Source organism: Dermacentor albipictus, chromosome 1, assembly GCF_038994185.2.
Source record: "Dermacentor albipictus isolate Rhodes 1998 colony chromosome 1, USDA_Dalb.pri_finalv2, whole genome shotgun sequence".
NCBI classification, from domain to species: domain Eukaryota; kingdom Metazoa; phylum Arthropoda; class Arachnida; order Ixodida; family Ixodidae; genus Dermacentor; species Dermacentor albipictus.
In genome coordinates, this window is record NC_091821.1 from 19,707,904 (window position 1) to 19,732,621 (window position 24,718).

At 45.7% G+C, this 24,718-nt stretch overlaps 1 protein-coding gene across 1 annotated transcript in view; it reads left to right on the forward strand.

The window, feature by feature from the left end:
* The window catches only part of LOC135909971 (uncharacterized), a 250,532-nt gene extending 228,860 nt beyond the window's left edge, over positions 1–21,672 (forward strand). The window contains exons 2-3 of the mRNA XM_065441972.1: positions 5,347–5,529; positions 19,212–21,672. Coding sequence (XP_065298044.1) covers positions 5,413–5,529; positions 19,212–21,245 — 2,151 coding nt within the window. The 5' untranslated portion in view covers positions 5,347–5,412 and the 3' untranslated portion in view covers positions 21,246–21,672. The remainder of the gene's footprint in view (positions 1–5,346; positions 5,530–19,211) is intronic.
* Positions 21,673–24,718: the final 3,046 nt, after the last annotated feature.

The following is a 24,718-nucleotide window of genomic DNA, read 5'->3' on the forward strand; positions in this document are numbered from 1 at the left end:
AGTATGCGCCCCAAAGGTGTCGTAATAGTCGCGATAGTTCCCGCGCGAACACTTGATTTGTGTAGGTGCCCAAAAACCACGTTTGTTGGATCATCCACACTGAAAACTGCTGTTGATGACTCAATTCATTACTATAATTATGTCAACAATGCCAGAAAGGAATTCTGTCAGACCCTAGGGTTTTACATCAGGTGTGTTTTGCGATGCTGTGCTGAGCAGGGTAGACCATGACAGGGTAAGATAGGCAGACTTTCAGGCTTCTGCAAAAGAAAAAAAAAAAACCCCATAGACAAGATATTAAAAGGTAATCCAAAGAAAAATATTCCATATTCGCGAGGACTACGCATCATGAGCGTTTTAGGACAAATTGTCGAAATTTGAAACTTTGCATAAAGTTTTCTCAAGAACACCACTTTGGCTAACAAAAGGAATGTTTTCTCTGCATAACCGCTCAACTTTCCACATGGATTTTTTTAGTATTGTTCCAGAGTGTTTGTAACACATACTGAACCGGATGATATGTGTTGCCATTGGAAGTTTGTTTTTTATTTATACCTTTGTCTAAGATAAAGCTTCAAAACTTTAAAATTTGAGGCTCCAGCATGTAATTTTCTTTAAAAATAAGCTGTTTTGCATAGCCACAGTTATTCTGTTTGTTGAGAATAAAACCCAGTCCATATAAAAGGACCAGAAGAATTTTGAGCTCAGTGCCTGTATATTTATTCTTTCACAAATGTTCTTTCATGAATACACAATATTAAGAAATTATAGTTTATTATTTTAAAATGTATATTTTTCAAGCAAATTTAGCATGCTATTAGTAGGCGCCTAAAACAATTAGCCTGAAGATTTTCACCTTCATTGTTTAAAAATCTGCACCATTAAAAAAAAAAAGAAACATCTGTGCTTCTGCTAAATCCCCAGAGCGCGGGATCACATCCCGGATGGGGCAGCCGTATATCGTGGATGCTTAATGCAAAAACATCCGCGTAGCAGGCACGTATTCAAAGGGCAATCCAGGGATACCAGACTCCTCCCCCCTTGTCATCTCTAACTGTGATAGTGAAACCACAGAATTTAACTAACTTTCAATTGTCAACACCACATAGTGATTATATTCACTTGCTCAGTGGTTCGCAGTATGCCTGCCACGGTAGCCCCGTGGCTAAGACGTTGCGCTGCTGAGCTCCAGATCTCAGGCGCATTTCGACGGGGGCGGAATACAAAGTTTACTCGGTTCTCCCTCACTACACGGCGTGCCTCACATTCCGATCGTGGTTTTATCATGTAAAGCTCCCAGTTGAATTATTGTATGGACGCGAAAGCGTAACATACTTTCGCGAGAATTTCACTGAGAAAAGCACGAATATTAGACAAATCTGTGTCAGCTGAACAATCGCGTCACCAGAGTTCCCTCTATAGTTTGTTGGGAACACTGAATATAGTCTGTAAAGTAAGGAAGGGAAAGGGACAGGGTTTGCGTCGCTTTCCACGCGCTATACCCTCGTACTTAGTGACTAGCATACGGAGTGGGTATAGTTTGTGGGTGTAGCCTGAACACGCGTACTGGAGATGGTCTACGAGTGTGCGTGCATGCATGCGCATCAATGTGTCCGGCCACAACAGATAAAGGACCCGGGGCTGTGGCGCTGTAACTGGCATGCACCAGTTATCGTTCCCCGCCATGCCACAGTGGACCGGTGCCCACTGTACCTATAGCTTAAGCATGAGGGGGGGGGGTAGTAAGGCGCCATGAAAATACTTAGGTAGAGTGTGCCAGAAGTTAGAGCCTCGATCGCACGCTGCCTGTCTGTCCGTTCATACTACAAGGTTGCGGTGTCGATGCCGGGCAGTGTGGCCGCCGTGACTATATCGTCTGTATCTCGGCTGCTGCGGAGCACCTGACCGCCGCCTTGGTCAGGTGCTCCGCAGCTGCTTGGGACTGAGGGCCCCAGTTTAATTGTAGGAATCATTAGGAAGGTAGTGGCCGAATATCGCACCAGGGAGGCCAATTCCTGTTCTGGTGAGGGAGTGTCTTTGTTCAAGCTAAGTGGGCCTTTCTAATTTGGTTGTACCTGGATTAGTATAGCCCCACTTGCCCTCAGCAAGTGGGGCTGTACTAATACTGCGACAACACATAAACGAACATGAGGAGACATGTTTACAAGACGGCGTCGATGGAATGAAAGCAATTTCGATGAGAATTTCTTTCTAATGCTGAAGCGATGCAAGCGGGCTGAAATCAGGATGCTGAGATGATTGCATGAAGTGACTAGGAATAAAAACACGATGTGTATCCCACGCACTTTGGGAATCCGTGTAAGCGAAGGTTTCTGTGCTGTTTGCGTTGACTGACGATAATTGGCGGTGATGTTGACGGTGAATGTATAAGTTGTTCACCGCTTGGTACAAGCCGAGAGTAGTTAGGGGATGTTAAACGGAGGTGGGTTTGCTGCACGCTCACTATTACTGTAAGCCGGCATTTCTCGGGGGAGATTGGCCAGTGCCAACATAACTTCTAGTTTAGCTTTATAAATAATCGTGTGGTTTAACGTCCCGAAACTGCACAGGGAACTACGAAGGATGCCGTAGTGGAGGCCTCCGGATTAATTTTGACCACCCGGGGTTCTTTAATGCGCTCCATACGCGCGGTACACAATCGTTTATGTATTCCGTTACCATCGAAATGCAGTTGGTGCGGCCAGTGGTCGAGCCTGTCAGCTCGTGTTCAGCAGCTGAAAGTCTGATAAAATATTTTCTGAAGCAAAACCTTTCTTGCCTCTTCCCCGGGGTGTGGCGTTCGTCATCGTTTCCTCGCCGGGTATATATATATATATATATATATATATATATATATATATATATATATATATATATATATATGTAGACAACTTGCTGCTGGCTGCGGTCAGGCCTATAGACAGCTTGGATCGCTGGGTGTGTGCCCCAGCAGACAACTTCGGCACTGGGTGTATGCTCGTTCTAGCGGCGAACCTTCCAGAACGGATGTGCCACAATGTGTATGGAGACTCAATTCTATGTGGGTATAAACCTCTCACAAACATATCGCCTACGCCCTCGTGACGTGGACAGCTACAGGCGACGAGGCTGTAGCTGTTTCCGCCACTGATTGCTGCTGCCTCGCTAAGTCAAACAAGGTTCGAGTCACCTAGATTCCAACATTGCGTTAGGTTTGCGTTCTTTGTTTCTTCTTTTTTCTCGCTTGATTGATGTATTGTTACTGTGTTTTGGAAGGCTTGATGTTCATTCTTTTGGGCGGGAAAAGTTTTTCACTAGCGGAGAACATCCTGAGCAATGTTACTCATTTTCGAATTTCGCGCCTCAATTGCAGCGCCGGTACGCTTTAGTACGACTTCAAGTATTTCAATATAGTTTGGGTGTTTGGGATTATTTATTTCTTTAAGATGCAGTATAATGATTTTTATCGATACACCATTAATTGAACTCAAGCAATAGGTGCTGTCCAAATCGCATCACGTCACGAAGAACTAGCGCGGGAACTTCAAACCCCTGTTTCGTTCTGTGACTTAACAAAACTGCGCTCAAGGTACGAATGACGTTTCCGTTATTCCGGAAGAGTAATATAGAGATAGATGTAGAAAATAGTTTTTTTTTTTTGCGCGAACAATTGCAGGTGCATGCGTCGGTACTGTACAGTGCCCAGTGCCCAGTACAGTGACTTAAATTTGGAAACTGGGGCTGATGTTCACACCGCATAAGAGACCATTGGTATATGAGCAGCTATTGGCAGAAAAATGTAGCAGCTTTGCTCGAACGGCTTAGCATTGACAGCGATAGCAAGGTAATAGATAACTACAAAAAGTGAGGTGCGTAGTTTTGTCAGCCGTATGAAGTGCAGCGAATATTCGTTTAATAATTGAACGAACAAGCATGATGTCATGCAGGCAAACATGAACAGATCTTACTCGATGAGCACGAACACTCGCTGTCATATCGCTGGCGCGATGAAGAGCGCCGGCAGCTGGGAGCGAATGCTTCTAGCTGCCTCGCCCTTCACCGCGACTCGGAAACGTGAGATTACGCGATCTTTAACACTTGGCGCTCGGCAACACAGTGCGCAGGAAGCCGCCGGCTGGGCTCGCCCTTAGCCTTAGCCTTGGACTCGCAGATGACTCGCTAGATCGCACTTGGAGTGTATATACGAAACATAATGGCGAGGGCGCTGACGACGGTGAAAATCACCCTGGAGTGTCTATATCATTCATATCGCTATAATTTGTGGTGCAGCATGCACGAGTAAAACTCGTTTGCTGCACCTTGGTATCTTGCGCCACTGACAAGTTAAGAATGCAGGAGAGCCTCCTTCCACAAAAGCGCACGCTGCGCCTCTTAACCGTCCATCCGGAAAGCTGGAAAATACTTACTTTGATGATCCGGAGCCCTGCAGTATTGTGTTTCCCTCTCTGTTGGTTCGGGGCTCTCTCAACAACAAGAACAACAACAAATCGAACACTGGGAGCTGTGAAAATTAACTGACTCCCCCCAATTTAAATAGCGATGCCGGCGGTAGTATATCGGAAAATGTGTAGGATAGCAAGGGCGGCCTTGAGCATGGTGTACGTTGTCCGCTCTATTCTCGTAGTGCGTTTTATGCTCTGTATTCCATCTGCGTTGCTGGTTTTTAATGTGTTCGAGGTAAACCATTCAGTGGTTGTCTGCTGGAAATTTCGTGTTCTTATTTTGTGCATGTAATAATAATAATAATAATAATAATAATAATAATAATAATAATAATAATAATAATAATAATTCTTATAACTTCCTCGCAAAACGTGTAATCTACGCAAAGTTAGTGAACTCATGTTTAAGCACACCTATAACTGCATGCCCATAATCGCTGAACTGAAATGTATACCACTGCGAATACGCAATCCATGAGGCTGCATGTCGGATCGAAGGCTGTTTTTTGCCAAACTTTCATCGTTTAGAGTGCTGCATTAACGTACGATTACGAGACTTGTTGTACATGTGCTGCTAAAACTACCGGCTTTACTCTTTGCAAGGGTGCTCAGTCATTTCTGAAGCGTTTTAAAGGCGTCCCTGCAGGATGTCTCGTATCCTAAATTTGTCTACGCGTCAGGCTACATACGAGGGGTTTCACTTTAGATGTCCGACAGAAGCATTAAGTAATCTTAAGTAGATGTTTTATTAATCTTGCCAGAACATCTCGATAAAGTCTCTTAAACGACGCCATATGGTCGGCAGTACTACTCTATAACCATCCTGTAAAGGCAGAGCTGTTTTAAAAAAAATGCAGTCGTAACGTTTAGTCGGGTCTGACTGTCTTCACTTTCTCATTCGCAGATTTCTTCAGACTCCGCGACCACCCACGCATCCTCGGCAAGCACGGCACAGCTTGGGCAAATCGGCATGACGTCCGGTCACTGCGTCCGTTATGGAATAGAGGCAACGTGGGCTTACACTTCGAGGAGCGGTGGCGGCGACCGGTGCACCGTGGTTACGCTACGATTGCTGGCCTGTACGCAGGTTGGTTGTAGCTTCATTCTTTGCTGCATGTATTGTGAGCTGTTGTCGTTGCCGCTCGTGTCGCTATCCTCGATCGAAGCTATGTACCTGCGGCTCTTGAAATGACTGCGGACTATTTCGCAAAATGCAGCTTAACCCGGAAAAAAAAAAATGAATCCAGATAATTTATTTACATAGGGCCGAATGTCGTCCAATCACATGGAATCATTAATGCGTCCTCCCTCTCGCCGACCTCCGTTTCGCAATAATCACACACTGATCGATCATACCAAATCAAACCCCTCGGTAGGTAGTTTACACAAAAAAATAACCGTCTTTGATTTGGCGTTGAAGAAGGCCGACGATTTTTCAGTGCTGAAAACAGACGGTATCGATATTAACACTGTCCTCAGTGCTTGCTAGCCGCTCGCGGAGAGCTCCTTGAAAAGTTGAAATCGGCTGTAGAGTTTACTATGGCGGTGGCCGAATTTCGATGGAAGCGGTATGCAAAAAAACGCACGTGCAGGTATACATATGCGTACGTTTTGAAGAACATGCAGGTGTTCCAGAGCCGTCCGCTATGGCGTCTCTCACAGCCACTGCGTTGCAATTTGGACGTTGAGGCCTATGAGTCATCGTTCTCGTCTACTGTGCCGGCTGTAAAAAAAAAAAAAAAAAAAAAAAAAGAAAAAAAAAGAAATGAACTTTAATAAGAGCGAGCGACATAACTGCGCTAGCTGTCAACTGTTCATTACTCACGTTAGCATACCAGTTGTAATAATACGTAAAGATGTAAAATAAAAAAGTTGGAAGGGGGTTCAACTTTTCGCTGAAGTCGAGTTGGGGGGTGAGAGTGGTGCGAAGTCACTGCATACGGCACTCTATCGCGTCGCACCTCGCGTGAGAGGGTCAGGAGAAGCGTCGGACAGCGTAAACTTATTTACTGCATTGTTATCCCGATCTTCCCACGAAAGAGGCTTGAAACACACGTACCCGATACGAAAAATAGGGATGGGTCGCATTACCTTACTACGATTCAATTCCTGGGGCAGCTTTATCGTGTGTTTATTTATTTATTTATTTATTTATTTATTTATAATACCTTCAGGGTATATGTGAGCTAATTATAAAATCTTGAACATATTTCCTCGTTTCTTGCACCGCTACGAGTTGCTTCTTATATAGTGAATGCATCAAGCAGCAAGCAAACCCGCCGTGGTTGCTTAGCGGCTGTGGTGTAAGCACGAGGTCGCGGGATCGAATCCCGGCCATGGCGGGCGCGCATTTCGATGGGAGCGAAATGCGAGCACACCCGTGTACTTAGATTCAGGTGCGCGTTAAAGAACCCTAGGTGCTTCAAGTTTTCGGAGTCCCCCACTACGGCGGGCCTCATAATCAGATCGTTGTGTCGACACGTAAAACCCCATAATTTTTTTTTTAAGCAGCAACCATCTCAAAACGCGACGCTATCATGCCACCACGCTGTATACAGCATACGTACATACGAGGTGTGACACACACGCAAAGAAAGAACGAGACCGATCCAATGACTTATTGTACTTACTGAATCAGTTCTCTGTGACATTATCACCTTCAAAGTAGTCCCCTTCAGCATTCACACACTTCTGCATTCGGTGCTGCCATTGCTGGTAACCGGTCTGGAACGAGGTTTTTGGAAGGCCCTTCAGGAGATTCTCCATTTTTGCCTGAACCTCTTCAACTGAGGTAAAATGGTTTCCCTTTAAGCAAGATTTAAAGGGACACTAAAGCGAAACAATAAATCAGTTTAGACTAATGAAGCATTGTTTGGGAACCATGCAGGCAGTCACTTCCAAAAAATAGTTTGATTATTAGATGAGAAAATGAAGGTCCAATATCAGTATTTGAATTTCGCTCCGAATCCCCAGCGCTGGTACGTCAGTGTGACGTCAGGGATTCCAAAGTATGTTTTCGCTTTTGGGCAGCGTTGGCTGATTAAAGGTTCCCGAAACTTGCCATGTTTAATATTTGGTTTCTTTAGAACACAGTGTAGTCAATCTGTACCGCTATATATGATTAGTAGGCCCTAGAAGATGCCATCAAAATCCAAGACGTCACCGCCCCCAGGTGCGGGAACTTAAGTAGGTGTCGCCACCCATATTTCGTTCTTGCGCTTTTTCTGGCTTGCCAAACGTCTTATCGTTGTAAGAGTGGTGTTTTTGGTGTTGTTTACTTATGTTTATGTTTATGCTTATGTTTATGTTGTTATGCTTTTGGTGTTGTTTACTTACTTTGTTAATTTACTGATGCAGAAGAAATCATTTTTCACTTTAGTGTCCCTTTAAGTTTAGGAAGTAAAACAAAGTCCCATGGAGCCAAATCAGGTGAATAAGGAGGATGCCCCATCACAGTAATGTTTTTGCTGGTCAGAAACTGCTTGACAGATAGGACCGTGTGAGCGGGTGCATTGTCCTGGTGCAACAGCCATCCATCACTCCACAACTGTGACATCTTTTTCCTAATTTTTTCACGAACTCTTTTTAGTACTTCAATGTAGTAGTGTTGATTAACAGTCTGACCACTGGGAACCCACTCAATCATTACAATTCCATTAATGTCGAAGGAGACAATTAACATTGCCTCGAATTTCGGTTTTGACATGCGTGCTTTTTTTGGGGGTCTTGGGGATCCTGGAGACTTCCACTGCATTGTCTGGCGCTTACTTTCTGGGTCACAGGTAAAGATACACGTCTCATCACATGTTACAACAGATTCCAACAAATGTGGCTCGTTTGCAATGCGTTCTAACATGTCCACACACACGTCTTTACGGCACTGTTTTTGGTCAATGGACGTAACTTTTGGAACAACCTTCGCACAAATCTTCCTCATGTGTAATTCGTCCCTTAAAATGCGTCAAATAGCTTCCCTATGCAAGTGAACCAACTCCGCCACTGCGCGAACACTTAATCTTCGGTCACCACTGATCACATCACGAATTTTGGCAATGTTTTGGACTGTAATCGCTGACCTTGGGCGCCCAGCACGTTCACATCTTTCTCACTGTCCCTTCCCCCTGAAAACCGCTTATGCCATTCAAACTCACGTGCACGAGACAAAGTTGCATCTCCATAAGCCTTGGTTATTATTTGAAATGTTTCCGTGGCTGATTTCTTGATTTTCACAAGAAACTTGATGTTGATTCGCTGTTCGGTTTTTACATCAGACATTTCTTCCGGCAGAATGCAGCTGCACATGTTCACTCAATGACGCAGCATTCCCAACTGGCGTGATCGGTTCCGTCGAAACTGGACGCATGAGTAGAGGAGGTGTGTGGGATGACGTCAGCAAAACAGTTGTTATTGCCGACTCCACTCTTTTTTTCAAGCTACACACTTAGTCTCGTTTCTTTTGTGTCACACCTCGTATAGTGTCATGATACGCAGCGACGCTTGTTTCAAGTTTGAATGCCTCCGCAACCCTTATAGCCACTCTCTCTTCATGCTGTAAATATTAATTTCATTTTATCATTAGGGCGTGCAAAATGCAAGTATAATACATCAATCTACAACAAGAATTGATGAATTTCCATTTATCGTTGATTATTTAGTTGACTGAATTAACACTTCACGGCCTCAAAGCGCTTGTGTGCTCTCTGTAGCATTTCGAAGTTCCCTATTAGTTCGTGGCACAAACGTAAGCCACCATTAAACTTGACGCTTGCTCGGTACTACATGCTATATAGTACAGGCCGCGGAGCGCCGAACACTTTGTACTCGGAGCAAATAAAGCAACATCTTTTTTCATCGAACTGATAGTCAATGAGAAGAAATAATTCTGAGAAAAATTGAGCCTAATTGTACGTTTCTTTTTTTTTATTTCGCGCGCAAGGACTTTTGCGGTCATGCGATTCTTCAATATTTGCCGCAAAAATTAAAATAAAGGTACGTAAGGAAGACTAAATGTACTCTGTTGAGCGTTTCGCGTGCAGCAAAGTATGCACAGAAAAATAATCGATGTAAACTGCTGGTGACCATAGACACCGAAAGATCTGAAAACAAAAAAGTAAGCCTTTTTGTTCAAAATCAAGGTTTGCCATTATTTGTTTGCGTTGTGGACTTGCGCGGACAGTCCAGTTTATTTATTTCCATGAACAAAGTTGTGTAAAGAAAGGTATGAAAAGTATGAGAGTGTGTACCATTTTATTAGGATGTTTAGGCTCTCTGAAATTCGGAGCATCTTGCAATTGCGTAAGCTGCACTTTTCACCTTTTCCTTGTTAATATCCTTTCATGCTGAAACAAAGGCGTGCGCTGTAAACGTAAGCTCTGTTCCAGTGTATGGAGAAATGTTTCTGTGCCATACGAAAATGCCATGCCATATAAAGATGTGCCTCAGAAATTCGTTATTAAGAAAGCTAATTAGATGGAATTTATGCACAATATAGAGTTTATTCTTCTATTTTCGAATATAGATCTTAATGTCTCAATAACTTATGTTTATTTTTTCGCTGTCCTGAAAGTTGGGAAAAGTATGCCTCTTGTGCAAGGCTTGGGCTTGATAGACTAGGCTCAAGAGAGCGTTATAAGATTACCTCTATTGCGCCTTATACACAAGCAATTGCAAAGACGCTCAGAATATTTTGTCCCTAATATATATATATATATATATATATATATATATATATATATATATATATATTGAGTGAGAACAGCGTCAGACTGAAAAAAAAGATGAAAATGAAGATGAAAGCTTTAGGCATGCATATTACTATTGCAGATGATCAATAAGCATACAATTCAGCCAGAATGCAGACTAGTTTTTCCAGAAGTGTAAAACTTCACAATTATCCTGCTGCGTAAGCAGTTGCGTAGGTGTTGCGAGAGTTTTTCTATTCCAGGACTCTGGTGCTGCGTATAGCTTCCTGCTCCTGCCGGGCTTTTTTCTGCTCTGCAATGACGAGATTTAGCTTCAGCTGTCTTTTTTTCCAGACATTCTTTCGATTATTCACTGGTCTCCCTGGTTGCTCAGAGCGATCAACACCCTAGTGGGTAGGACGCCCAACTCCTGTAGAATCTCCACAAAGCCTTTGTGGCCTTTGTTCAACCACAGTATGCCTATAGATGTGGCCATCTCTATAACAGTCCTCGAAGCATTTCTTTTTTTTTGGTTGGGGGGGGGTGCAGCAACCGAATCTCGCTGTTCAGAGACTGTGTCGCATTTTGGGGTTTGCCCTGACAACAACTAAACAACGGCGTTGCGCTTGTCAGCCTCACAAATGTTCAATACTTAAAGTGAGCCCCCCCCCCCCCCCCCCCCACCTCACTGGGCAAGTCAACTGTAGCACTGCGGCACCCATTCCACTAGCGACGGAGGTCATTTTATTAGCAGTAGTACCTCGTGAGGGGCAATTCTAACTCTCCAATTATTCGATTATTTAGGTAATTGCGATTAGTCGGTTGTTGTGGTATGAACAAAAACAGGAAAGCAGGTAATGTCGTACTGCGGCATGCATTTCCACGAGCCACTGTACATGGCAGTCAACACGTTTTTTCGACTAAGATTCTTGGTACAAGGCATACTGTTTCATGAGCCACCTTAGCGAGAAATTGCCTGCTCGTGAATTAGCGAAGGTTCACCTTCGTTTCTTTGTTACCAGTCAACTTTCATTCGTTTAGTTCTGATGAATATTATATTATACCAAATGCGTTCTTTGGCCTGTTCTTTGACAAGGTACAATATGTACAGTCGACCAAAAAAGTTTACGGACCAAGAGATCTGACAAAAAGCTGAATATATCCTCAGTCTCAAAACACAGCCTGTTATTCCCGTTTCCAGCCTTTTGTGGGATATGCGAACAACATTCTGACGACAAATTTTACTGGCTGCTTTTAAAGGCTGCTCGTATATTTTGAATTTTCTGAGATGCCATGGTCCGTAAACTTTTTTGGTCGACTGTACATGGTGTTTCAGTGAACTTTAGGCAGAGTTTAAAAATATGCCGATGCACACTAAAGGCCCGTTTATAGTCCGACGTTATCGGCGCGCGGGCGAGCCTCGTTCGCGGTCAGTCACGCTACGTCGGTTGCGCTGCGCCAGCCGAGATGCCATCCCCTCTATACTTCAACGCGCGCGCCGTAGGCTGCTATCTTTGGAGCATGCGCAGAATGTTCGCCAAGTCGCGCGCCGTCCGCAAAAGCCGTCTGCGGAGTTGTGTTGGCGCCTTTTTCTTCGCGCGCAATGCATTGTGGTGCCAGAGTTCCGCCGACTTCAACGCGCGAATGGCTCAGGAGCCATATCGGCGCCGGGCCCGTCGGGGCGCGTCGGAAGCCGCCGGTTACGTTGGCTGCGCCGGCGCGCCCGACTATGGAGGGGTCGTTTTCGCCGACGTGACGTAGCGTGCGCGCGCGGACGTTACGTCGGACTATAAACGGCCCTTAAGACGACGCGACCAAATGCATGTTGCTCACTTTTGTATGTAGTGTGTCAGGCTATTTATTGTATTTTGCTTGACTAGACAATTACTCAATATTAATTAACTTCTGAAGCAAAGACGCTAGCAAAAAATTTAAATTTTTCGTCTCACGGCCAACGCCGTCTCACGGCCAACGCCGCCGACGCCGACTTCGAAGCCAACGACACCGGCTTTTCTGTGACACGAGTCCCTTAACGTTATCGCGTTAAAGGGTACCGGAGGCCGTCGATCTTAATCGCACCGAAGCAGACGACGCGCAGCGCTGTAGAAGTCACGGGATTATCTTTCTTTCGCGATCCGGCATGTGCTTTAACATTTCCATCGCGGCAACTCTACCAAGCCAGTAATTAAGACACAAAAGTCTTATTTATACCGAGAAATACTTATTTGAGAATAACAATTTTTTGAGCGGGACTATTACTTTCATCGCGGCGGCGATCAGCTGCCGAGATTAGGTCCTCTGCGGGTCTCTCCTGCCTTCTTGAGTGTAACCCGACGTAAGTGAAAATTTCTCTGGAAGTGTAGAAAGAGATAACTCTAACCCACTAAGGCGATAACAGCAGCAAGAAATAATAATAATAATAATAATAATCGAAACATTTCGTCTGGCAAGGCAAAAATAGGATCTCGGATGGTCATTAGTGGGCTTGAGAAAGAATGACGTTACCTCATCTCGCTTTGCGCTGCCAAAGAGTTGCGCACTTTTTATTTCCTCGGTCTTTTCCTTGCTATGCTCGTACTGACACTTCTCGAAACGTCTTCATAAGCTGATCCAGCCCTTGTTGCGATGATCCTAAGATCTTTTGCGTGGTCAATTGGCGATCTCTTATATCTGCTCAAATGGCACAGTCACGCTGACAGGTTGGTGCCTGTGCCTAAAGCCCGTCATATTACGTTCGATCTTTCACTGCAGTGCCCAGGAAGTGTGCTTCTTCTTGCCCGTGAGCTACCGCTAAATGTACCAATCAATGAAGAATTAATGCTTTTCTTGTAATATGAGTGTCTTTTATAGCAAGAACTTATTCGCCGCTAGACATACAAAGTGGTACAATCAGATGCCTAAAGCAAGCATTATGAAGCAAAGACGAGGTTCACACGTGGTCCCTTTATTTACTACTACTACTACTACTACTACTACTACTACTACTACTACTACTACTACTACTACTACTACTACTACTACTACTACTACTAATAATAATAATAATAATAATAATAATAATAATAACAATAAACGAACAGACGCGACAACTAGAATAGGCCATGAATCCTGTGACAAAAAAGTGAACGACGAAGACGCGAGGCAGAGCAGTATCATTATTATTATTTTATACACGGTTTTCATGTGATTATTTCCTTATTTCTCCAAGCACAAAACGTTTACTTTTAAACTCACACGCTCAAACTGTTAACTCCCTTGCTAGCATTATTATTTTTATGCATCTAATTAAACCACCCGATTCTTGGCCAATCCCCCACTGTGGGTATGTGCCACCGCCACTCAAGACAACAACAACAACAACAACAACAACAACAACAACAACAACAACAACAACAACAACAACAACAACAACAACAACAACAACAACAACCCACAATGCTGTTATAATCCACATTTCGCACTCGTCAGCTTTCATCGCTGCGGCACGATTCAGAAAATATACTATTGCAAATAACTTCGCGCCATCATCATAGTCAACATCTGATTTCCCTCATCTCAATCTTCCTTGCAAGAACTAGAAAAATCGAAGCAACAATTACGAGACTATGCTGCCAAGTCCCCCCACTGAACTTTTACCTCCGCAGGTCTGGTCTGGCTATAATACTTCTGTGCCCTTCATGCAATGAGAGTGAATCTCTGCAACACCTTTTGACATGCCGGCGTTTCATTATTCAACGGAAAATAATTTCAGAAGAATACTTCCAAGAGCTTGGCTTAAATTTGATTCTTCCTGTAATTCTTTCCTTTGGGGCTACCGTACTGGGTTACAGCCACAGGAACGTGTGTCAAGCCCTCTGCCAAGAGTTACTATATTGACTCTAGAGGACAAGCTACCCATAGGGCCCATGCATTGAAATCGGGAACCGCAAGAGCGCCGCAATGTTGCTACGCGCCGAGCTTGCCAGCTCCTGAGACACTCGCTAGACTTGGCGACAGTAGTCAGTTTTAATCTGGCAACCGATAGCTTCTAGCAGTTACAAGCGTAGCCTACGTAGCAGCGTCTCGCTTGTAGTGATGTGATGTGTGAGCATGCAGCCGTGTGTGGGGCTTTATAAGTTGGTTCTTTATTCTATGTTGCGAGTTGGTGGGGTAGATGCTGCCCGTGCAGGTGGCAGTTATGCAACTGAGGGATGATCTTGCTGAAGTTTCCGGCGGTATGCGGTTTTCAGCGGTCGTGCCTGTTGCAGGAGTGTCACTCGACGAGGTTACCAGTTAGGAGCTCGAAGCTGTGGTCAGATTCCTCGTTGGCGTTCCGTAATTCTCTTTGCACGGGCGCGGTATGTTGCAGAAGGCGCTGTCGCGATCTATTGTCGCGACGATAGATTGTTCTTTTAATACAAGTACTGATCCAGCAGGACGGCACATGTAAACGGCAAACGGAGGTCTCAGGAGATCACCTGAGATTATAATAAAGCAGCCGGCGCAGGAACTCCAGAGCACCAAAATGACTGTGGGGGCATCAAAGCTCTAACGGCTCGAAGCAGGTTGGGGCCGCCGAGGCGGGTGTGTGCCAGGAAGTGTTCGCTCGGACAGCTCCCTTGGCACGCGCCGCGGTGCCTCGCAAGGCCGAGATACTTTAAAGGCACCTGCGCCCATGATCTTTCTTCTGCCTCGTTGCAGTGAGCACGATTAACCAGAATAATATGGAGGGCATCCGGTGCAGTCGCCAAGTTAGTTGTGTGAACTTGACGCATAATACGCTTTGTTACGGTACTTCAAAGGAATGGGTACGCTTTTAGTACCGCCCTAATCCTGTACCCCCCCCCTCTCCACAAACACACACACATGCCCCTTTTTTTCTATATGTATACATACTATTCCTTCCCACGACGGATTGACCAGTTCAAGTTGTGAACTTGTCCATAAATATCATAGGAATTACTGTAATAAACACAATTCCACGATCGGATTGGTTACTTCTATTTTTTTGTTGTAACACTGAGAACTACATAGAACCTTATTTTGTATATGTAAGAGAAGTATAGGCCTTTTGCACATGTGGATATCACAAGGTTAATCCAGTGTGCAATACACAGACATAGCAGCTGCTACAACATGAACTGCAGCTTGAGGGCCACACAACACAGATGTTAGTAAAGGTGAAAAATATAGAGGGAACCTTCAAATTATGCTGTGTAGCACTGCAAAGTATAACATGTATGTGTACACTAAATGTTCAAAAAATCAATTCATCAACGTCTCATTTCCCTTCAAGTTTATTATGAGCATATGTACAACAAGAATCTGCTGACACACCCGCAGTAAACGTGTGCTGGCTGCCTCAGCGTATGAAAAAGAAAGAAATTGTGCGAATGTCAACACCAGTGCCACTGCTTCTTGCCTCTGACCTGCACGTGCCTCCACGGCATCTTTGTTGGTGGAGTCTGCACAGGTGAGCTGGCATGGCGAAGCGTAGGAGTCATCCGAGAGAAAGAGTATCGTTTACATGGAGAAGTGGCTGTTTACAGTGCCCGTCGCTATCCCACAAATGCTCCCTTGGCGACTTGGGTGACACACCCATAGTTAAGGTGACTGTTCCAGGTGGACTGGCTGTCTAAACGTACGAAAAAGAAAGAAATTGGATGAATGTCAATACCATGTGCTATTGCTACTTGCATCTTACCTGCATTTGCCTCCATTGCCCCATGGCTTGCGGAGTCTGCATGGGGGAGCTGCTGTGGCTAGGCGTAGGCATTGTCTAAGAAAAAGGAAAATGCCATTCAAATGGGGAATTATGAAAATAAATGCAGTTCTTATGTCTGCTTCTTACACTGTTCTTGCCTAAATGTTTTTACCTGCAGGTGTTACTGTAAGATACTTAGTATGGCGGCGTGCTGCATTGAAACACTTTGTGGAGGCATCTCAAGTGGTATAACCAAAAATATAAACAATCATCCTTGTCTGCATGAATGCTTTCTATTTATAAATGTAGTGGTAACTATAACTATTGGTGCAAGGGATCCCACATCTATGCAGCAAGTGCCATAGATCGAAATGGAATTTTTCCTTTAGTGCTTCACAAGGTGTCCGATATGTCCACATTAGATGTGACCCGTTTCTTTTTATTTATCCCAGTGTGGAGAGAGCATCATTAAATTGTTTTTTATTTTTGCGTGGCTTGTTTTTTGGTTTGTTTCTTAAATTATGAAGCACAAGTCTCATGATGCTAAAGTGACTCATGTAATGACAATCAGCTTTTGTTTTGCAGGAAAACAACGCATTTCCTGATCCATTGTTTGCTGTGCAGTTACTCGCATAATTTTACAGAGTATTCTAAATATATTGACTTGCTTGACCTCCACTAAAGAGTCTTGTATTTTCAAATACCATTATTTCTCTGAAATCATTCGGCACTTCTCATAATTTCTGTATCTTGGACTTCTGATACTATGCATTTACCATTTCTGCTTCTTGTTTCTGACTAGAAATGTCTTGTTTAATTTAGAGCTTAAATTTTACCTTTGGAACACACAGAAGGGCTTGCCCTTGCATATCTGCATAACAGGGAAACATGTTTCATTAAACATTTGGAAAATCCAATAGAAGATTGATGAATCCAGCTTGCAGTGTGATTTGACTGATTGAGCCATAAAAGTAACTCATCTTACTCGGTAAATTGAAGCACATATTAGTGTGATGTACAACATATGTTAGACTAATGTGGTGGGTTCTCTTGCTTATACAGAAAAATAATCGGTGCCTGAGAAAAACTTATTTTTGCATCCCCCTTACCGACTAATTTAAGGAAAATGAGCTGGGGCTGTCCACATGATCTACTTATTTTACCTACCAGTATCCTCAAAAATGTGTCCCAGCTGCTTAGTGGTATTTGAGATTATGTCAGCATTGCATATGTGCGTGTTGTCTAAAATATTTGAATTTTGAAAATGCTCGCAGGGATCTGATGTGCATATCATCAGTTTATGGATACATGTAAAAGACTCAGAATCAAGTGCAAGTGAACGGTCCCACAGGACCGGAGTCACCATGCAAATAGATTCGCTGCGCACTTTTGTGACCAGAAAAGATATGACACATGAAATGGCATGCAAGGAAGTGTTGAAGATATCGCACAGTTAATAAAACGCCTACGCTATAAATATGTGGGTTCATGCACTTGATTTCGTGAGTATTAGGCACTTGCCTCTTGATTGCTTCCCGACACAGAAATGCTCGGCATCAGGCTGTTTTTCTGATGTGGCCTTTGTAGAAGCATGATTGTTCAAAGTGCAGCAGTTAAACAGTTTCTATGATTTGCTTGTAGATTCGCCAGTACAATTCCGGAGCGCTGGTCCACCTGTGCTGAAGGGAAACCTGCAAATAAGAACATCGCTCCGCATGTAAAAAAAATTCTCTACTGTGAAGCTTCTCAAACGATTGTGATGCATCACAAGAGCTGTCTACTCGCGTGATATTCTGAACAAGAAGGTACATTCGGTTACTTACATGTGAAGGTATATGCCAAAGCACTTCGGGGCTTGCGTGGCACAAAAGGCACGAATGTGCCACAGCGTCCGATGTCGTCGCGCGATCACATGTTGAACCTAAACTGTGCGAAACTACTATGCATCCAAAAAAATAGAGATTCGAATCCGAAATTCGCGCGATGCTTTATTGCATCATTGATTGCATATTGATTTACATAAGCCACGCACTTAGCAAACGCTTTCTGTAAACGTAATATTAACCCATCGCCTTCATAAAACCATGAGGTATGCGTTTTTAAATGACGAAGCATAAGGTGACCTGTACTTGTTTTCAGGTCTTTCAGTAGTAACTGCGCTGGCCACGTTGACCAGTAGCAACAGGGCGGCGCCCTAGCGGTTCCAACTTTTTCGGGCCAGCTTTTTCTCTAGAGTTTATTATATTAACTCTATGCCATCTGCGTCTTTCTGCGCGAGACAAAAAGAATTGCATGGTAGAATTCTTCTTAATACTTATTATAATGACATATTTCTGTTTCTATGCAACGCTTATATAATTAGTTGTTCACACCTGTAGCAGTAGACACTTTAAATCCCATTTGCAAGATACTTATTTGCTTTTACCTTAATTTTTTTTTACAAAATAATAACAGTTTTTTCACCGCCCCATTCATGGCCGATCCCCCAGTGTGGGTTGTGCGATTTCACTTGGCAACGTGCACAAGAACAAAATCGAAGATGGTTACGGTCTGCCTATATGCCTATACCATTATAATTCTAGAGCTCGACTCTTTGGCGCCCGTTCCTGGGTTGAGCGTCGCCGTCCCTCGGCGTAAGCGCGTGAACGTGCAAGTGCCGCTGCTCGCGCCTTCGTCGTCGTCGTCTTCTTCCACAGCTGGCTCCGACGGCGCTCATCATGCCAGCGTTGCCATACTGCGCCTGCCTATGCGAAGCCGCTGACGGCAGTGGGCCAGTCAGTGCGGTGGTTTCGGTGTCAAATTCTTTGCCTCAATATATCGCGAAATGAAAAGATGTATGCAGCTACGCTCAAATTTTGCATTCAGGAGTATCGTAATCGTCGGACATTTTTTCTAAATTCCATTTTGACTTGTTCAACGAATATCCCTTTAATTTCTTTGAAAAGTATGAAAGCCCCATTCACCTTGTTTCACTTCTCGATTACTCTTTAAACTTTTATTCGGAGTTCTACATATCAAGTTCAATTTTCTGAATTCATTAGCTGTGCTTGCAACCACTCGAGCTTTGACTCATCCCCCGTAGGTAGTATTAGCCATGTTTTGAAGGCGCATAATAATAATAATAATAATAATAATAATAATAATAATAATAATAATAATAATAGTCGTCGTCATCGTCATTCCTGTTGCGTTCCATTCTTTTCTGCACGAGACATCTCGAAAGAAGGCGTTCGGCCTCTCGAGAGGACAGTGACCGCTTGTGTGTTCGTCTGGTTTAGCGTAAGGTCCATCGCCGCCGCTCGAGCTGCCTTCGACGTGTAGCTGCTGGCACCTCTGCAGCTGCAGCTGAACGCCGGTATTTTCGGCTGCTCCCGAAGTTTTTAAGCTGCCGTGTTCCCTCCACAGATGTGCTGCAGACTCCATCGTTGCCCTGTCTCAAGTCTTCGTCGTCCCAGCCAGATTGCGAAGTATGGTTGGCCTTGCTCCGGCCCGACTCTGTTGCCGCAACATCTGAGCAGCCAACTGTCACCCGACGAAAGACATCAGTTAGCTGGAGCTGTCCACACCGCCACTACAGCGCGGCGCATCAGGCCCCCGTGGGCTTGGAGGTTGCCAACGCCACCGCTTTGCGCCGTGGCCACGATCCAGCCCAAAGTCACCAGTCGTGAGAGCTGCCGATGCTTCAGCCACGAAGCCCCCGCAGGATTGTGCCACCATCGCCGGTTGCTCTGGTGTGTATCCTCAGTGAGAACCCTCACCCGTCTGCGACCGGTGGTCGGCCTGCTCGGCCTCACGGTTCTGGCTGCGCTTGCCCCGCCCGCGGAGTCCTGGAGCAACCCATACCTGCTCGTCCAACACCAAGTCTACGAGGAACACCAGGAGGTGCTCGCCAAGGACCCGTCCAAGCGGGCCGCGGGCGAGCAGCGAAACGACGAGGATGGGTTGCTCGACTTCATCAAGGACTACCTGTTCAAGCGGGGCGGCGCAGCAAAGCTGGACAATCGCACTGGCAACGGCCGGGCGCAGTTCGTCGGCGTTGACACCGGCGGCGCCAGAGGCAGCGCGAACGGGTCGGCCGCTTCGGGTGGCGCGGTCGACGCCGAAGACAGCGGCCATTCAGACCAGCGGTACACGATGCACATCATCAAGTTCCGACTGGTGAATGGCAGCCACCCTGCCATCGCTGCGGCCGCCAGAGTCACGCGTGCAATGGCGATGCGCAAGAAGGGCGACTACGCGCCCCAGGAGCCAAGCCACAGAGAGCAGCACCACGCGAAGGGCAGCAGCGGCGAGTCACACGTGGGCGATCGCAGCGACAACGCCACGCTATTCGCGCGACAATGGAGTGGCCGGTCCAGCGTCGCGTACAGGACGGCTCACCCGACCCACGTGACCACCGCTCGCACGGACCCTCCGGCTCCGCCGCCGCGGAGTGCTGCTGCTGTGGCTGCGGAGAACTGCGAGCAGCCCAAAACGACCTGGAAAACCACCACCACCAGGAGACGGACCACGACTAGGACAACGACAACGACGACCAAGAGGCCCAAGACGACGCCAAAGCCAACGACGACCACCCAGAGGACGACGACGTGCGCACCGACCACGGTGGCCGTGGTTGGCTGCGAGCGACCGCCACCGCCGCCCACAACGATGCCGACCACGACGTCCACTACGACTCCGAAGCCCTATCTGCACGGCCATCCGTACGTGGTCATAAAACTGCACGAAGTGAAAGGAACCCGTCGTGTGCCAGTCGATGGCATCTCGCCGCAGGTATACCTGCGGCAGCTGCTAGCCAATGGCACGAACCCACAGAGAATGAAGCTGACAGGGAACATGTCCTCGTGTATGCCAGAATATCGCTTTTGGATGCGCGGCGGCTCGTCGGAAGCGGCGGATGACGGTGCGAGTGGCGGCGCATCGGGCTCCCAACTCAAAGGCAGGAAGAAGCAGCGGCAGCAGCATTCTCGTTCGCGACGTGTGCCGGCGTACGCGTCCGAGACGGCGGCGCTCAAGCGCGAGGTAGCCGGCAACCTGATGCCCGTGCTACGCACCATCCGGGCACTGGACGCCATCGCCCAGAAAGCTCAGCTCGAAGTGCAGCAGCAGGAGGAGGAGGTCCAAGAACAGGAACCGGAGTCCAAGCCCCAGCTGCAGGATTCCATCGAACTGGTGGCACTCGACACGGCGGGGCAGATCGACCAGCTCCTCAGGCGCCGGGACAAGTCGCAAGTGCTCAGGTCGCCGAAAAAGTGGACCGCCGAATACGCGGACGAACTGAATGAGAACCAGACCGAGGAGGGTGACCTCCACCAGTTCAGTATCCTGCTTAAAATGGCGCTCAACAAGCTGAGCTTCTCCCCTGACGCCAAGACCAGGACGACGACGGCCAAGCTCCGCAAGGCCGCCATCTATACAGATACAGAATGGCGGGTATGACCAAGCTAGGCTGGTGGTTTATCCTGACCTCAGGCGGGGCGTAGCCCGAAGAGAAGTGGGTTCCACACTTGTAGCTAGCACGTACACGTCACGGCCATCGGAACTCGATCGACTCCCTTGCATTGTTCACCGTGTGATACAGCTCATCAGCGCATTGTAGATGACAAGCATGTGTATCTGTTGAAGTGCCAAATAACGCTGTCACGCAACGACACTCTGTATGTGGCCTGCGATCGTTGATCGCCGTGTTCTTAGCGACGCTGGCTGAATCTATACCGCTACAGCTTGATATTTTTGTTTTCGATTGCCATATTATCTTTATAGTTTATGTGTGAGCAATAATTTGTGTAAATAAATGTTAACGAATGTCCGTTCATATTGGGTTCGAAAGCGTAGAACCTGCAAATGTTGTTCCCCGGGTCCTCTGTAATCCACAGAATCTACAATTTTAATCGCCATTCTCCGGAGTATTTAGATGATCCAGCTGTTTCAAAGCGAATCGAGTGAAATAGAGGATGCGATCAACATCCTTAAGGACAGTTTTGCAAAAGGGAACAATAATAAAGCTGGCAGCTTACCAAAATTCCGCGTTTTATCTATCACAAGCGTTATTCTACCAGGTGCTCTACCAAGGGGATTCGATGCACAATCCTGTCAGCGGTCACAGGAGGGGCCGACAAAAGAAAGATCCCTCACGGATCATATATGGACTTATTAACTAAAATTTGCTAATATATACCTTTCAATCGTCAAATGTTAGGCCGCCTGTGCGAAGTGGGTGTTTGTGGTTTTTATTCAGCTCATAAAAATTCAGCTTTTGAGCAGATTAAAAGGCCTCATTTAAAGCAAGATTGCGGGAAGAATTCTGCTCCATCTTGCTCAAAAAACCGAAACCACGCGTGTCATGAGCGCCCATAACTGCACCTTAAAGCGACACTAAAGTAGATAGTTATTCGAGCCAGGTTGAAAAATTGGGCTTCCGTAATAAGCAGTTAGTTATTCATAGGGAATACAGAGCATTTGCAAGCGAAAAAATGACGGAAATAGAAAATTGGTATGGTGCCCCCTATTAAAAGGTGCATTCCATGTGATGTCATCACTGGCTGATTCATAGAGAGCGACAGAGGGGAAGTGCACGTGAGGTTTACGTCAACTCGTCACATCCAAATTGAGGAGCAGAAGGTCGAAATTTTATCCGCAACAAAATCGTATATTGGCACACAGAAGACGATGAAAGACTTCTAGGCGAACGATATACCGATTTAACTTGGTGTTTCCTTTAGTGTCCTGTTAAATTTACTCCACCTTTTGACTTGATGTGACGCCTATTGAAAAGATTCGTATGTCCCAGATTATATTTGTCCATACACGTATGGGGATTCTCCGGGATCCTGTAAGTAAGCCCGTTTGTTTACACAGAAAGCCACGTGACACTATAAGAATATGGTTCGGGGCACAGGGGCCTTTCATTTCGAGAGCACTTATATAGAAATCCCAGGCGCATTCTTGCCGTAGGCGCCGCTGTCTCCGCCGTCGCCGTCATGTTGCGTTAAGGTCCACGGGCGATAACACCGCCGCGCGCGTTATGCTGTGTGTTTGAGTGAAAGCATGCGAGGGTGAACCGTCGATCGCGGCCCAATCTCGCGCGCTCAAGGGAGCAAAGCGGGGAGGAAGCGCGCCGTCTTCTGTCGCACGCAAGAAACGGGGGGGGGGGGGGAGTAAGGGGTCGTTACAGAGCGGAGTGGGGCCAAGTTTTGTGAAATGACGATAAACGGGAAACTTTACGTCGAGGTGCAAGAGATGGCAGAGAAAAGCCAATTTTATGGCTGTTACGCTGGCAGTTCTGTTCTAATTCGAAAGAATAAAACGAGCAGCGTTATTCTGACCTCATTATAATGTGTTAAGTTTATATTATTTGGGTCCTAGACTGCTTTAGCATAATTTTATTTCGGATGCATTAATGTTTTATAAGCAACAATTCAGCAACCAACAAGTCTGGAGCCTTAAAAAAAAGTTTTGCTTAAGTAACCAAGAGCGCGGTTAGCATTGTTCACTACATCATTAATGTGGGGTTTCCCAGGTAAGGTTGAATGCGATATGAACTTCTAAGTAATTGTACGAGTTTACTTGTTCTGAAGGAAGATTACTTAAATAGTATACCTGAATGGAGTTAGGTGTCCTAGATACGTGCTTGGCTTTACACTTGTTAACATTTAATTCCATTAGCCTTATACTGCACCAGTTAGATATTAAATCTAGGTCGGATTGAAGATGGTTAGTATCACAATCTGTAGTAATTTCTCTATATAACGCACTATCATCAGCGAAGAGATGAATGTTAGGAGTAACTTGCGAGCGAAGCTCGTTAAGATAGATTAGGAACAACGAAGGACCGGGAACCGATCCTTGGGGCACTCCGGAGACAACAGAGCACATCGGTGAATCGTGCCTTCAGCAGTAACGCATTGTGAGCAATTAACAAGAAAGAATTCGATCCGTTTTAAAAGATTAGCATTAATATTCAAATGAGTTAGCTTGTGGATTAGAAGTTTGGGACATACTTTATCGAATGCTTTTGAAAGTCTAAAAAAATGCAGTCAGCGCATGATGAGCGATTGAGAATTCGATGCAATTTATCAGTGAAAGTTACGAGTTGAGTTTCAGATGTGTATGATCAGATGATCAGAGTTTCAGATGTGTAACCCAACCAAGGCAACTTCTATGTAAATGAGGGGGGGGGGGTGTACTTTACCACTACAAATGTGAATAACATCCACCATTCACCATAAAAAGGCGTAAACCAACAAAAGAAAAATGAAATAAGGTGTATTTTACAGGCACGCCTGTGCGATACACCTCCCCTTTACTTGGCAAACAAGGAACTACGTCAAATGGACTTGCGCAGGAAAGAAGCGCAGGAAGAACACTGCCAAGGGGCTTTATCCTGGACATTCCGCCATTTTCTTTGATGCGTGACGCAGACGCGACTCAACTAAAATGGCACTGATGGCCCCATTTTGCTTTCGTAAAGGCCGATCCACAGGACGGACCAAATTGCTCTTTTGGACCGCGGTCCGCGCATCACGTGATAGGACGTCACCAGTTCGTGCGTACCGCCGTTGGCCCGCGCAAGACCGCGGCCCTCGCGGTCCAACAAATCGCCGAGGCTTTTCCCGCTTCAGTTTTGGCGGCGGACCGCATGCAAACCGCAGCAATTTTGGCGTAGCCAACGATTGTTGTCCGGCAACAGAGTGTCTTCAGCCAAATCCAATCTAGTTTTCGGCTCAGCAAAAGCCAGTCCAGCCAGTCGCTTCATGTACGCCGTTCCGCTTACACGTGCGTGCAGCAGATATATTTTTGAAACACCGAGTCCTCTTTGAGTGACGAGGACGTTTTTTTATTTTGTATCCCTCGTTGAGCAGTTCCCGGCTTTGTGGAACTCGAGCCGGAATGATTACAATGATAACGCGAAA